At 33.0% G+C, this 15,851-nt stretch overlaps 1 protein-coding gene across 2 annotated transcripts; it reads right to left on the reverse strand.

Annotated features, from left to right (window-relative positions):
- Positions 1 to 200: 200 nt before the first annotated feature.
- Positions 201 to 15,775, reverse strand: LOC110998089 (ubiquitin-conjugating enzyme E2Q-like protein 1). 2 transcript variants are annotated; one of them, XM_022266544.2, is made up of 6 exons: positions 15,594 to 15,768; positions 8,499 to 8,892; positions 3,511 to 3,703; positions 1,770 to 1,971; positions 1,067 to 1,311; positions 201 to 829 (listed from the first exon to the last, which is right to left on the reverse strand). In XM_022266544.2, the coding sequence occupies exons 2-5, from the start codon at positions 8,627 to 8,629 to the stop codon at positions 1,076 to 1,078; spliced, it is 762 nt and encodes a 253-aa protein (XP_022122236.1). In that variant the 5' UTR covers positions 8,630 to 8,892; positions 15,594 to 15,768; the 3' UTR covers positions 201 to 829; positions 1,067 to 1,075. The 2 variants fall into 2 exon arrangements, with proteins under 2 accessions (XP_022122236.1, XP_022122237.1); XM_022266545.2 differs by lacking the exon at positions 201 to 829 and having other exon boundaries at positions 1,063 to 1,311; positions 15,594 to 15,775.
- Positions 15,776 to 15,851: the final 76 nt, after the last annotated feature.

A 15,851-nucleotide genomic window follows, 5' to 3' on the forward strand; every position in this document is an offset into this window, starting at 1 on the left:
AAAATGAAATTCGTCTCCTTAGGCCAATCTGCTTTACTTCTACTTATACTTCTCATTAGCATTTTCATTCATATAAAGTGATTCTGATCAAAGTCACATTATATCCATGAAATTAAGAGACTGAGGAGAGTCAAGGCTGCTTATATTTAGAAATTCGCTGAAAAGTATAGTTTTCTACATTAGTAATGAAACTATGAACATTTGAGCAAGTACTTTATTACATCGATAACATTTAACTTGCACTGAATTTTACATAAAAATAAATCTTTGGTTCACAGAGTAAACAACATCAATCTTACATATTATAATACTTATGTCTACACATCAAATATTGCCACAAGCCACAATTTCTAATTATAAGATGTCTAATTTGAGCACTAAATTTCATTTGGAATAAAATTTTCTTAAACTAAATTCTGAAAGCTTAAGTGTGAGTAATTGAATACATAGTTATACAATATAAAATTAAAATGACTTTGGGACGGAAATATTATATAATTATTTTCAAATAATATAGAACTTTGTGCTTATTTGAAGTATTGAATGAATTAGAATAGAATTAGATGGTTAAAAAGAAGCACACATTGTCCTAAGCGTTGAGCATTTAATACATTTTGGCACATGTTCACCGCAATGGTTAATAAAACATTAATTCTAGACTTGACACATAATTGGAATGAATTTTACCACATGCAAAAACATGAAAAATAAGTACAGGAATGTTTATGTTCACCATACTGTTAATAAGAGTTAAAAATGTTCACTAAAAATTAAGATCTAAAATTAATTATCTACAAGAGATCCTTTCTTCTCTGTTCATTGTTTTTACCTGAAATCAAACACGAAAATGTATAAAATGATTTTTTTTGTGTGAAAGTAAAGGTATGATTAAAACTTGCACCAGATACACCAGGGGTGTTACTATGGCTGAGAACCAAGACTCATACAAAAGTACTTTATTATTTAAAAATTAATTAATAAAACATATATAAAACCTATATATGTATATGAAGTTACGCGACAAAACAAACTATGATTAACTAAAAAATATTTTTTTAACTCTTACCATACTCCTTCAACCATCAGACAATGAAGGCGTAACCCAGCCGTATTTATCGTGTGTCTTGACAAGTGATCGAAATGCCTCTTCTGCTCGTCGCTTCGAGAACTCTCTAGAAGAGCGAGGCGGCGCACGCGCAACCCGCCCTTGTCCCTTTACGACTGAAGCAGCGAATTGCATCACGATTGCCTCCACCGTGTACGCTGATGCCCAACCACGGGGCGTTAATAGTTCCATGCATATTGCTCCACCTTATAAAATCAAATGTACACTAAAGATGGTATTAATAATTAATGGTAACGAAGGTTTTACTGAATTAAAAGGTTGACCACGACTGCTGTACAGGGAGACAAATAATAAAGAGAACCGATGACCGTACGAATTAATATAAGGCTTATTTTTTAATATATTAAAAAATTAAGATATTAAGTACGAGCTATAATGACATAATAGTGTTGACAATAGCCCGCTGCGACCTCACATATTTTTTCCGCATAGAGTATAGATTTAAAATAAAGTTCTTAAAGTTATTTGCATATGAATTTAGAATCTTAGAATAGTAGAACTATAAAGAATTTACCACATAGAGATTGGCATTCAAGACCTACCGACTTTTCTTTCAGCTAAGCCTTTAAATAAAGCAATATGTAAAAATATAAATTTGTCATGTTAACTATAATTAGAAATAATAATAAAAGAAATAAAATACCTTCCATTACAAATCCCTTCTCTATTCGGGGCTCGATGACTCTCATAAATGGCGGAGCGAATGGAAAATTCTCTGGGAAAACGAGATGCAGGAGAATATTGGAAATGTTCAACTCCCGAAGATCCGCCGCCAACTCGCTTTCGGGATCGATCTGGTGCAGGCGTACGTGCCACTCGAATAGATTATCATTCACCAGCTCAACCTAAAAACAGTTTGTCTACACGTTTATTGTCTATAGAGTTAAGAGTTGTATATTCTAAGTGCGTAATAGTATTTATATAGCTGAAATAAATATTTTATTATTATGACTATGTAAAGCAGTGTTAGTCTGTGCTGCTGTCTCTGCCAAAATGACTAGGCCTGTGGAATAGTCTGCTCCTCAGCATAATGAGACAGGGCCAATTACTACTACAGCACATTGCCGCTCATAAGCTAACGGTTGATATCGTGTTACGTGCATAGGCTTTTTTTCTTTTTTTCTTTGGTGGATAAAAAGGTTTGGTGGTCCAAAGAAAAAAAGAACAGAAATCTAACGTCAAGAGCAAATTTTTTTGGTACAGTTTCATTTTAATTGAACAACTATAATACATATAGTTATTATACCGCTCGATTATTCATTGTAACCTTATTTTCTACCCTTAAAACAAAACCAAACAATACCTAAAATATTTTTATATAAAATTAATCTTGCAGTTGCAAGATTAATTTTGTAATATACAAAAAAACCAGTGGCGCTAGAATCTTGTAAGTCCGAGCCTCTTTTTTTATGCATCTATTTTGTCTAATCAGCCTTTCTGTACCTTACACACGCCGTCGTCTTTCATTACGATGTTTTCCATTACCGAGTGTTAAATGCTCTCATAAAAAGTCTATTGATACACAGCCAGGGATCGAACCATGACATCAGGAATGACAGTCGCAAACTGAAGCCACTAGAACACAACGTTAACGCTGCTTTGTAAGTGTAATATCAAACGCGGTATGAGCTAATATGGCGGGGGACAGCGTCATCATTCTGTGCCTGCTACATCGTTGTTTGGGGTGATATGTTTTCGTATGTCATCGCTGTACGAGAAAGTGTTAAGAAAATATACAATGGTAAATCCTTAGGATACAAGTTCTCGACGAAATATTTAGAGGTACAAATGTAATCTCTAGAAATCAATACATACTTATTTGGATACTGCAATGCAGTGGGATTGCGATGTACAATTCTGATTCAAACATTTATGACCTAACATTAAATTGTTATGGTTTAACTTAGAACTAACAATTTAATTAAATACTTATTTAATTAATTAGATAATAAAGTTTTATAACCATAGATCTCTCTAAATACATATGATTTCTTTCAATCGTGGTGACGTCATTAAAGTTTAGTAAAACCGTGTTACTTGTTTTAAACACACATCGTGTAAAATTCTTCAAATTTCAATTTTAAAGTTTCCCTGTTACTCTGATAATAAGGTATTTTTGTTTTCGATGTATGTAAGCTTATTGAATACACAATAAACTTAGGGCCTGTTTCACAATGTATGGATAAAGTGCCAAATAGCTATGCAACACATAAATTATTCGAAAGATAAAAGTTCGAAATAAGATACTTTGCATTTCATGACGTATTGCGCTATCTGACAGTCGTGAAACGCAAAAATACTGTTTATCCTACCAATAAGTAATAAATAGCTTATTTGGAACTTATCCGGACATTGTGAAACAGGCCCTTAAAAAAATAATTTACCGTGAACACTGGATCGGACCGGTTTTCATGTGATCGCTGAATTTCCTTAAGCTCCTTCATAAGTCGGCGCGTGCGCACCGCGGCCGCCCTTTCTCTTACATCAGTCGCAGCTCCAGCCTTTTTTCTCGAGAGCGAATTGCCTGTTGGACTCGCTGGTAAACTTGCAGTTGTTTCGGCTGGTGTTACTCCGTCTCTGTAATTTACAAATACAAAATATTATAGGAAAATTGGGTAAGTTAAAACAACGCCTGTACTTACAGCTATGATTTCTTCTCAGAGTTATGTTAGGTTAAAATTTGTAGGTCCAGCTCCGAGATTACCATGAAATTATCTCAAATGGTATCGATGTATGAGACGGAACTAAGATCATCAGTAAAAGATTATCAGCAATGCATTTGTCAAAAATCTACTCTTACTATAATCAAAGTAGGTACTATACATCTATGGGAAATTTTCGTTGTCATCAAAGTTTGCAACGGCAGGTGCCAGGTTATGAAAATACTTACTAAGAATAAAAAATAAGTAGTTTTAATTGTTCTGCTGTCTCGTCCGGTTTTAAAACAACTCTTTTATTTCATTTAAAATTTGCTAGCAGTTTCTTCGTTTGAAATACGTATATTCATTGCAACAAGATTTTTGATGTAACTGTAAGTAAATGCGAGACTCCAGGGTTCATCAAATTTGAATATATGGACCCTGGAGAAGTACAAGGGCTCTTTGCCGTATTAGCCAACGAAGTCAGGGCCAGCAGCTATTATTTCATAACTGTTTTACAAACAGCAATCGCTAATTGAATGGAAATGTTTCATAATATGTAGAGCGAATTGTTTAAAGATTTGATACTTAGTACAATTACTGAATACTATAAATTTAATAATTCTAATCGCCTATTTATTTTATATTATTGGATTATAAAATCAATTCTATAAAAAATTTCATATTTTTATATAACAAGCCGACCAAAATTTATTTCTTTACCAAATAGGAATATGCTGCCCAAATTTTCGTTTAGGCCTATAGAGATAACATTTTTAAACCGTGATATATATTCTCTCTACACACAGTACCAAAACTTTTTATTTTATGGAAAAATGCGAAAAATTCTATCCATCACAACATTACGTTGCCTTAGTAAAATGTATTTCCTTTTAAAAACTATTGCTTGTAATCATCATGATGGAATGCTGTTTCTTAACATTCACGTACGTATCGTTTACCTTGATATATCGATAATCGGACTGATGTACGTATTTTGTATTCAACATTACACACAGCTCTGTACGGCTGATGTTTACTGTGTAATTTAATAGAAACAAATATTTAAATGGTATTTTCTGATTAAAAAGTATAAAAATACTAGTAACGCTTTAAAAACCTTGAACAACGATCCAATTTCTGACAACTGTCTTCATATTAAACTTTTTTATTGCTTAAATCCCAAAAACATACTCAAATTGTATTTCGGAGATTTCATTTAAAGTTCTTCTCTTCCGTTATACGCGCTTGATTTGAGAACTGGCGGTAAATGTAAAATTAGAATCATTTAAAGTATATTTTGTCGTTCATAAGTGTACATTATGTTACCTATCAATTGTCAATAAATGATTTTTGATTTGATTTGATTTAAATCTATAAACAGCATATATATCAAAACCCTAACAACAAAACGCCATTCATCCAAATTATTGCGTTGTACAGGGACTTCACATCCTCCGGAAGGGTAGTGTCGTCAGCTTTATTTGCTTATTATTTAACACACTGCCAAACATTATTCTTTTAAAAATCCGAACCCGGAATTTGGATCGCACGTAGCATGCAATGGGACAAGTCCTATGTTGAGGTAAAAAATGTATCTCAATGTTCGTAGGTAAATATTTATGATGGCTTTACTTTAATTAATATATCAGTTTAGCAGTGATGAACTTCTTGTATTATTTTCTAATCTATAAGTGTATTCTTTATTAGAGACTAAACTATGAAGCTAGTTTGTTAGCCCGAGAACGTCTAAATCTGATCGATCTTTAATACGACGTTATACAACATGTGATTTAGATATTTTATGTGTTTCATTGAAAGATTGCTTGGCTATATGACATGATTGCATTCCCTGATTCAAGTCACCACTCGACCTAAATTGTTGACACTTCAGAATGGGGACACGCGCTCAATGCTGAACTTCAATGTGTTGACGGTACTTGATATTTTTAAACTAAATATGAAATAGTTATAATTAGATGAAAAACACACCCAAATGGGATACGGCGAAAACAACTAAACGGAATGGCGCATCAGTTATTCTTTTTCAGATATCTCTATAGATATGTAGCTCAATTGTTATCTTAACAATAAAAAAGAAAATGGCGCTACAACCTTCTTAGTTCTGATCCTCAGATTTTCTCTGTACCTGTTTCATGATCATTTCTCAATCTAATAGGCAAGTAGGTAAGTACACACTTGACTCGCTGTTTTGGGTCTAAGGCGGTTTCCTGTGATATTGTCCTTCACCGTTCGAACGTTTGTTAAATGCGCACATAAAAAGAAAGTCCATTGGTGCACAGCATCGAACCTACAACCTCAAGGTGAGAGTCGCTCGCTGAAGCCACTAGCCCAACATATCAGACTTGCATTGGTTAGTTTAAAAGAAAGAACAGTCAAAGTGAATACAAGGGAAAACATTTATTTGACACGAAAATAGGTCAAGAACATAATTAATTCTTATTTCTTACGTTCTTTAACGGTTACCTTTAAATGACCTTAGAATTCCAAGTCAATTAATGAAAACGGCATACAATTATTTAAAATAGATCTTAAGTTTCTAAACAAATATTTGTATTACGAAAGATAATAATTGTTTATTTGTACTAGATAAGCTTTGGTTTGAAAAAGTTAGACTTTTCTATTTGTCTATCGATTTGTGTGACTTGGATTCGATTCTCAAAACAACTATGTACGTACTATTTAACATAATGTTAAAAACCATATAAGATTATTTACTTTTGATTATAAATATATAATTATATTTTAATTCTGTTAACTTAAGCATCACATTACACATTAATAATTTCATGAATCCGCCAAAACTTCTATACGCTAGGTGTAGCCATACCAGTCCCTATGACGTAACATGCCTGTAAACACGTTAATACTTCCATGTTTTTTACGTGTATATTATCACTCTTGAAATACAAAAATATATGCGATATAAATTTGTGTTATGTAGAAATCATTAACTACTACCGATTGTTTTAGTAAACATGTCAAAAGGAAGAAACTGGCTGCCCACAACACAGGGATTTATATCATGTTATTATATATAATACAAATCCTGTTATTATATATAATACAGTTTTTTCTTTCTTTCTTTCTTTCGATAACACTTAATTTTCCCCTTCTGTATGGGACGGGAGATAAAAAAGGGATGGGGGAAAAGTAAAAGTACTGTCAAAATTAATTTGACTTTACTTAAAATTACTAAAATAACCTCGTGGGAAGTCAGATTTTGTAGATTATTTGAACTGCAAGTTTTCTAGCTACAAAAACAAAATTACTTATTACGAGATATATAAAAACAAATGTTACACCTATAGATGCTTGAATTCCTAATATAATATTTGTGACGTCAATATTTGTTTTAAGGAACTTATAAACGATACATTAATGCGCATATTTACAAAGAACATTAAGATTCTACAATCTCTTTGCGACTTATGATTTCCTCAATAATTATCCCGACGTCACAAAGACATTGTATTCAGATGATGTAAACAGGACTTTTGGTTCTTTCTGCACTTATGACGTATCTTGTCGTACATTGTCAAGAACAAATTATAAAGGGAACTTAAAACTGCATAAACTATAAAGTTTCCACTCTTAATTTCAAGAAAGCTTTTGGAAGTTATGTTAATTAATGTCAAAAAGTTATGGCAAAGAGAACTAAATAGTTAACGAATCCGCAACGCAACTTTTGAGGTTTGTGTAGGATTTTTTTAATTACATATACTTAACAAACGGTCAGGAGACTCATCTGATGTTAATTGATACCGACGCCCATGATCCCACTATGCCATAGGGCTCGTAAGAGCGTTGCCGGCCTTTTTCCGGATTCTCCACAGCAGAAACGTGTGGTACCTTCTGTTCATACTTGGGGGATGGGTTCCGGGTGTCCCACTTACGGCACGACACGCGAGTACATTATGATGAACCTATTACATCACTTCACGCCGGTTTCTGTGAGACAATGTCACTGACTACCCCGTCGTGCCGGCCCATTTGGCTGAAAGCAACGGCACTATGGAGTGGCACTTGAAGAAGAAGAAGAAGAACGGCACTAGCACTCCAATATCGGTGCTCTACAATTCTATGGCTAGTATTGTCTTCAGATTTTTATATGTAGTGCTAAGATAATTCAGAGCTTACTAACAAAACCTCCGGAGGGCTGACAACTCTTAACTCTATTTGGTTTATTGGCCATACTACTGGGCCGATCTGGGATTTTCTCCGGTGCACTGTGAGTCGCATAGTTTATATTAAAACTCACAACCCTAAAATTATACGTCTTGATTAATGTAGGATCGCCTTTGTTTAGCTTTGTTTAACAATAAGCGAGTTTTGATAATTTTCGTGAATGCAGTAATCAATTAGTTATTGTTCTGCAGTATGTCGAAATGAAAATTCAAGTTTTAGCTTGACGTTTTTGTAAAACAAAGAACTTTTAACACTGATGTGCGTACATTTATTTAACCGTATATTTTATTATATAATAAATATCTCCTTGAACCGGAAAAACATGTCAACTCCCAGTATGGCTTCTAAGTTTCTCTATTTCTTTTTCTTTTAGTATTTTATGAATTGATATCTAAATTAGGTGTATGCTATTAGATTATCAGTTATTTAGAATAAAAAGTATTGTATTATTAATTTCGTGACCTTTGGAGGCAGCTCTAATGCTGCATGCAGAAATAGAAGAACTGTTTAAAATATAACTTCACCTGTGTCGCCTGAACAAGCCCCTTCTAGCAGGAGAACCGCTCGGCCCAGCGCCATCATTATCCCTCTTCTCGGAGCTTCGGAACAATTTCCTGAACGCCGCCGCTACCTTTTCCTTCGACCGCGATGTCATTTTCACAAGCACTTACACCAACTTAGTTATTTAACACTTGCCGTGTAATGCCAAGACGTTTTCACTGCATTTGTTTATGTTTGTTGCATAACGAGTCTCGCACGTGCACGCACGACTACTCGCAAAGTGAGAGTGCGAACGAAATGGAATCTTGGCTCAAGAATGGTGGCGTTTTCGATGTAATATAAGTGCGTAACATCACACGGGCCTACGCATGCAGTTTTCGTGTGAATGAACCATCTGTATAATTACAACAACTAGCCCTGAAACAAAGGCAAAATATTAATTATTGGTGGAGTTACGAAATTAGTGACTTTGGCCGTGAACAACTAGTGTGCTGCATACGTGAATTATGAAAATTGGTGTATATATATATGTTATGAACATTAATATTTCTGTTACAATTAAATTATAACAAATTAGATGACCCGGAGAACTTCGTATCACATTCATATATTTGTGTCATAATTCATAACCTAATATATTTTTTTAATAGACCAAAGAGTTCTCATACTACAGCTATCGCCAAATATAGGCATCGACAAATATATGCCAACTAAGGCACATTTTTTTATTTCACAACAACACACCAGTTTTTATTGGAAAATCAATTGTTGTTTTTGGTAAGTATTTTATTTACTGTTTATGTTTCCCATTAAAATCTTCCCTGAACATCCCTGAATTATTTCAAGATCATAATGAGCCAAATCGGGTCAGCCATGCTTATGTTTTAGCGAGACAAATGAAACTAATTCATTTATATACTACATGTCTTTTAGCAAAAACACACATAGTGAAAACACGTAAAATAATTCGATCAGACTGTGAATTATAAATACATACTTATTCAGTATAAACTATTACATAATATATATGTTTGTAATAAACAAACCTTTGTTTTTTGATTTCGGGTGCTATTACTTTAAAATAATCAAATTGGTTTTGATTAAGAAAAATATTACGCGTTCGTAAGCTTATACGAACTTTTTCACCAAGCCTTAAAAGCTAAACTAAACGAAAATTTATTTACGCATAAATAGAGAATAGGATTAACCTTGTTATGTCCTTGCCACTGACGAAGGCTACACACTCCACACACAATTGGCTATTACCCAATACAGCCCTTAGCTATTTGGCTTTTATTTTTATTACCACGAAACTAGTATTTACAGGTTTTTACGCAATGTTTTTCGTGAAAATTCACACCTTACGTTATTTGAGTATCGTTATGGTCCAGTACAACGGACAGTTAAATTTCTATAAATAAATAAAAATCAATGGATCTACAACCTCTTTAGGTCTTGGCCTCAGATTTCTGAATCTGTTTCATGATCATTTTTAAATCTAATAGGCAAGTAGGCGATCAGCCTCCAGTACCTGACACACGCCGTCGACTTTTTGGGTCTAAGGCATGTCGGTTTCCTCACAATGTTTTCCTTCACAGTTCGAGCAAAAGAAAATTTTAATTTTATTTGTTTGATGGATATTTTGTATGGATATAGAGGAGGTAAATGGAAATCACAATTGAATTGATCAAGTTACAGTTATTTGTCCGCATAAATACTTGACTTGCGAACTGGTAGTAAATGTAAATTTACACATAATTTAATTTTTTTTTGACGTTCATAAATGTAGTTACTTGTTTACCTAGATGAATAAAGATATTTTGTTTGTTTGATTGTGTCTACTGGAGTTTATATGGAAAGGTACTTCAAGCCGAAATGGTAGCAACGTCCCCAGAGATTTCGATGTTGGCTGGTAAAAGTAAAACCAAGAAATCAATCGCCTTGTCAGGCGCTAAGGTGCGTCATCTTTCTGTTGTTCTGAATATTCCTCTTACACGCTTTGAATTAACTAAGTATTGACCGGCTGATTTATCGGGGCCGCAGGGGATAATTTTTTTTGTTAATTATATGTTTACGCTAACCTTATGCGCTGCATGTGTGAATATATCTTATGATCTGTACTCAAGATGCTAATACGTATGGCGGTCACAGCAGGGGGTATTATAATTATAAACTATAGTAATTATGAAAACAGTTTTGGGCATGGTCTTATTAATTAATATGAATATTTTCTTTAAAGAGAAACAGAGAGATAATCATACAATCTTATTTTTGGCATACAAGCGACAAAGTCTCGACTATAAATGTTACTTTAAGATATTCCGGGTATCTTAAAACATTTCTTTTTAGCGTAAAATCTTAACAAATAATCGATGGACCGCCTTTGGTGATTCGCACGCCTAACCTACTAACACTGCTCTTTCATGATAAGTAATGTAGATGTGCGGAAATAGAAACGTCGCGGGATTTCAGGTCACAGCAGCCACAGAACATATAAAGGAGGACCTCCTTTATATGTTCTGTGACAGCAGCGCTAATGTTTTTGTTATGTTGATAATGTTGCTACGTCATTTTAATTTGACAGTAAAATCTTGATATTTGACCAAAAAAAGTATATGTAATTTTTGTGAATACATTAAATTCTGCCCATCAAATAAAAATTGCATTTTTTATGTAAAACATTTAGTACTTGGTGACTTAAACTTCTACATTAATTACCATTGACATTAAATCTACTTTTGACGTGACCTGCGAAAACTCATAATAAAGCAGTAATAGATTTTTATGTAAATATGTATATAGAAAGCAAATAAATTACAGTGTTATATTATACTATAATATACATTATTCATAAGTAGGAAATAGCATTTAATAATGTTATTACTAATATTTGTGTTGTCTGTGCTGTCTTAAAAATAACAATCGAATTTCAACTATTTTTTTAGGTGCATATTCAAAATTAACTTAATTCTTATTTTCACCGATCGATCTCCTTCGTGACTTCTCCGTCTACACGACACTGCCGAAGTACCTTGTGCCCAGTTTGCGCAAATAAAACCCATAAAAAAGAAGTAATCATTTATTACTCATCAACCTTTAAAACTATTGATAAGTTTCATTATAATTAAGTGTAAAAATTGCACATCAAATTATAATCTTCTACGGACAATAACAGTTAAAATTTAAACAAAAAGCTGGCACACTTAAATCTCTATATAACACAATTTGTTTCCATTTATCAATTAATAAAATTACCCTAAAACATCGCTAAGGTGTTATATGCGAAGAATTCAATGCAGTGAAGTTTCCGTTACGGCCTACGATTACAGCATTGAATTTCACACTGGATGTTATGAAATAGTTGAGTACTATGTATCTTCATTCATACGTCATTATAAAATCCGGTGTCTTATGTAAACTGAACATTGTTCGACTAAGTATGATTTAGAGGAAAGTTTTGTTTGAAAATGTTAAGCATTCCACTTACGAGAGTCGCTGTAAGACTGGAATATTTTTCATTGGAATATTTTGTGTAGACGACAACATACTACACAGATTGTATTGTTCGTATCACAAACAAACGTTTATCTACCAATAGGTATATTATTAACGTATTAATTATTCTAAAAATGGTCATATTTTAATTTTCCATATTTATTATCATATGTAATTCCCTGACTTGGTAGTAGTGTTAATAGTTGTTTGCGAAATAAATTCTCGAAAGCATTTTTCTTTACATTAACAGTTTCCAATTAAAGTCAATGTAAACAGACGCATAAACGGCGCCAAAACCCGTCACAATCATCGCGAATGCGCTAAAACAAGTGCTGTCACAAATAAGTATGGCGCGCGCCTCCAAGCAATCCACTTGTAAAAAATAATTGATTATCCTTTCTTGGTGACACACTCCTTTGATTTGGCTGTATACTTACCACTTAGTACCTATCATATTTCATTGAAATTTTGATTTGAATTATGCTCTAAACAAATAATTATAACTGGTAACATCAACTTATTTTACCAACCAATTTATTTTTAATGATAAAATTGACATGTAAAACTTTCCTTGAAAAGTTTTCATTGACGACCAAGAATACACGTGTACGAATTTTCAAGAACTTACTTACAACTTACATAACATTAGTCTATCTATCTTACAATAAATTCCCATAAAGTACGTTATTATATAGGCAATTTCGCTTCCAAAGTCGCTTAGCAATAACTTTTCGTAGGTAACGACGTATAACATGAATTTTAAAGGTCTGTTCCAAGAATGTTACGTATAAATTGGCCTTCCATTCGAATTCTGATATAATCTTACACAAATGAGTTTGTTACATAAATTAAAGATTTACCTGGAAACATTTGATTATAATAATATATACATATAGATACTCTTTCATGTGAAAGTTCAGTTTTATTATCATACCTACTGCATATACCTATCATTAGATTTATTAGAAAATATTCATAGGTTTCGTGACTGTCAAACAGTGTTCATCCCGCTGATACGGTAAACTCTATTTTAAATTTAATAACGTACCTTCCTATTTAAATAAAGGTTTTGAGTCAACAAAATATATCCAATAAATAAATATATACAATATTTAAATGAAAAAATGTATTTTCGTCGCAAATAGGTAATTAAAATCATATATTTAATTCAGCTAATCTGTAATACGATATTCGTTGTTAGGCGGTACGAAGTTCGCCGGGTCAGCTAGTATTTTATGTGTTATAATGCATTAGAGCAAAACTCTATAGGAGGATGTTCCACATTTAGAATGAGGACAGGGTGACTTTGTACTTTCAATAGGTTAATATTACTATAGTTACTAGAGTTCCTGCTAACAATGGACTGTTCAGTTAACTATTAATAATTAATAAATTGAAGTGACGTCAAACGCGTACACTTGAATTACAATTTGGAGAAGACCAATCAAATGAAAATATTAACTGTTCGACACGGTTTTACGATGCGTGACTCTATTTAGATAAATAAACTTTCTATTAGAAAGTATTATATGAAATTTTCAGCTATTATTTTTGTCAACACAGGAATATAGAGACAACCATCTCTTATGTATGAAGAACTTTAATGACACTGCTCACAGATGTATTAAATTCGTTATTGAACGTATTTGTTATCTATTACGACTAAGCTACGGCTACTTATATTTATTTATCTCTATATGTTTAGCATATCATACGAGTATTATATCCATGAATCAAAATCTTAAAAGAAGTCGAGTCGACTAAAAAAGTTTATTACAATACGTATTGGCGTACTACTAAAAAGATGGAAAAAGACAATTTATGCTTAAATTTTTGCACCACAAAGGAGAATGTTTATGAGAGGATTGACCGCTAGTTTATGTTCTCATATAATATCGTTGACTGATATTATTACATATTAACTATATACAACAAAAACAGATGCAGAAATGTCTAAAAATGTAAAAACCCTACAAACTCTAATGAAATTTTGTATATAACTTATGAAGCATACCTAATAAAAAATATATGTGAATATAAAAATAAATAAGTGTTTTCCCAATATATTCCTATTGAATTATCCATAATTTATTTTTGTACGAGTATATGATAAATATTTACTTCTATAGACTGCGATAAGGGCATTAATACGTACTGGACTATGGAATTTGTCGTATTATGTAATATTGTCAAAGACTATATTAGTCCAGATGTCTTAAAAGTATTCCTTGATATTCAAATTTCAATCATGCAATAGCAAAGATTTAACTCACAAGTTTTTTCCGTACCTACTCAACTGTGTCTGGTTACCGGGGATTAATTTTCTAAAAGTTTAGAATCAATCAACTATAAATTCACTACTTTTTTAGAAAGTTTCGTGGGCAAAGCTTATGTCACAATGGTATAATTAATTAAAGAACGGTGTAATTGAGCTTCACAATTTAATGCGTAAGGGCGGAGAGAAAACTTTTTTATTACTTTACAGTACTTTTTTGAATGATGCAGCACTGGGTAAAGATCCCATTTGCTTGTTTTTCATTGCTTGTACAGTCTGTACTCGGTTTATTATTAATGTATTTACATTGCTATAAAAACGTAGCTCTCAGCAGCCTCTTATAAAAAGCTCTAGACATATATTTTTGTCCTTGGCCTCCTCATTACCTCTGAGGTGCGGTCATGCGACATGTTTACCTACTGCTTACCCAACGGGGATGAAATTGTACTCAGCCCCTCTAATGAGCATTTCTTTGATGTTTTCTAAATAGGTACAACCTTGTGTTTGTATAAACTCGGGAGTTACTAACGTTAGCCTTGTACTTGAAGAGGGGGCTGGTACTCTATTATTTTTAAAGAAATCCATTTGGCGTCCCTGGTTTCTCGTGATAAAATATTTGACCACCCACCATCTGAAGAATCTGAATAAAATGCATACTTAAACATCTCCTATACCTACACTTAATTGACCCTGGACCTGGATTGTCGTGATAAAACATTTGGCCACCCGCCGACTGAAAAATCTGAATAAAATGCAAACCTAAACATCTCCTATACACTTAATTGAATATACAAAGTATGTTATATTTGAAGGATGGTTTTGTGCAGGCAATAAAGCGACCAAAGCTTACCTTTGCCCATAGATTATACATATAAAAACTGCGCTCTTTAAAATATGCAGAACAACCCAAAGTTTTTACCGAAAATAAAAATATAACGCTCATTACAGAATGAGTTTCTTTTTTCTACATTAATTAAGATTTTAACGCACTTCGGGATTTTGTAATTGACGATGCATGCGGAGGTTATTGCAGTGCAAATGCAAACGATGACAGATAATACAAATAATAATAATTAGTGCGCACATTACCGTGTCATTGATGGATAAATTACTGTGTTATAAAAGTTGTTACGATTATATAAAGCACAAAATCGTATTAAAGTTCGTTAAAATGAAGATGCTCACAAAATATATCCCAATATATTTTGTGTACGTTAAATGACTCTCAACTAATAACAATATAGTTCTGTGTCGCAGTCGTGGTAAAACATAAAAATAGACTCTGAACTTTTGATAAATACTACAATTATATCACCATAATTACAGAATAACCAATTATATTACGTACCTTATATTAAAATTCTCCAAAATACTCTTACACTCACAGGTCCGAGCGGCGGTAACGAGCCCCGCGCACTGAGGGACTCGCAAACTTTCCGCCAGATGGCGTCGTATTGTTCCTGTTAAATTCATCGATCCATCCTTGCTCCCGGGACTTTCAACCTTATTTTATACGTGTATATATCAAATTTCATTATTCATATGGACTTATCCCTACAGCTGACGTAAAACGAGTGGGACGAATTGAAGCGCAGATTCCTTGTTG

Source organism: Pieris rapae, chromosome 16 (genome assembly GCF_905147795.1).
Source record: "Pieris rapae chromosome 16, ilPieRapa1.1, whole genome shotgun sequence".
Lineage (NCBI taxonomy): Eukaryota > Metazoa > Arthropoda > Insecta > Lepidoptera > Pieridae > Pieris > Pieris rapae.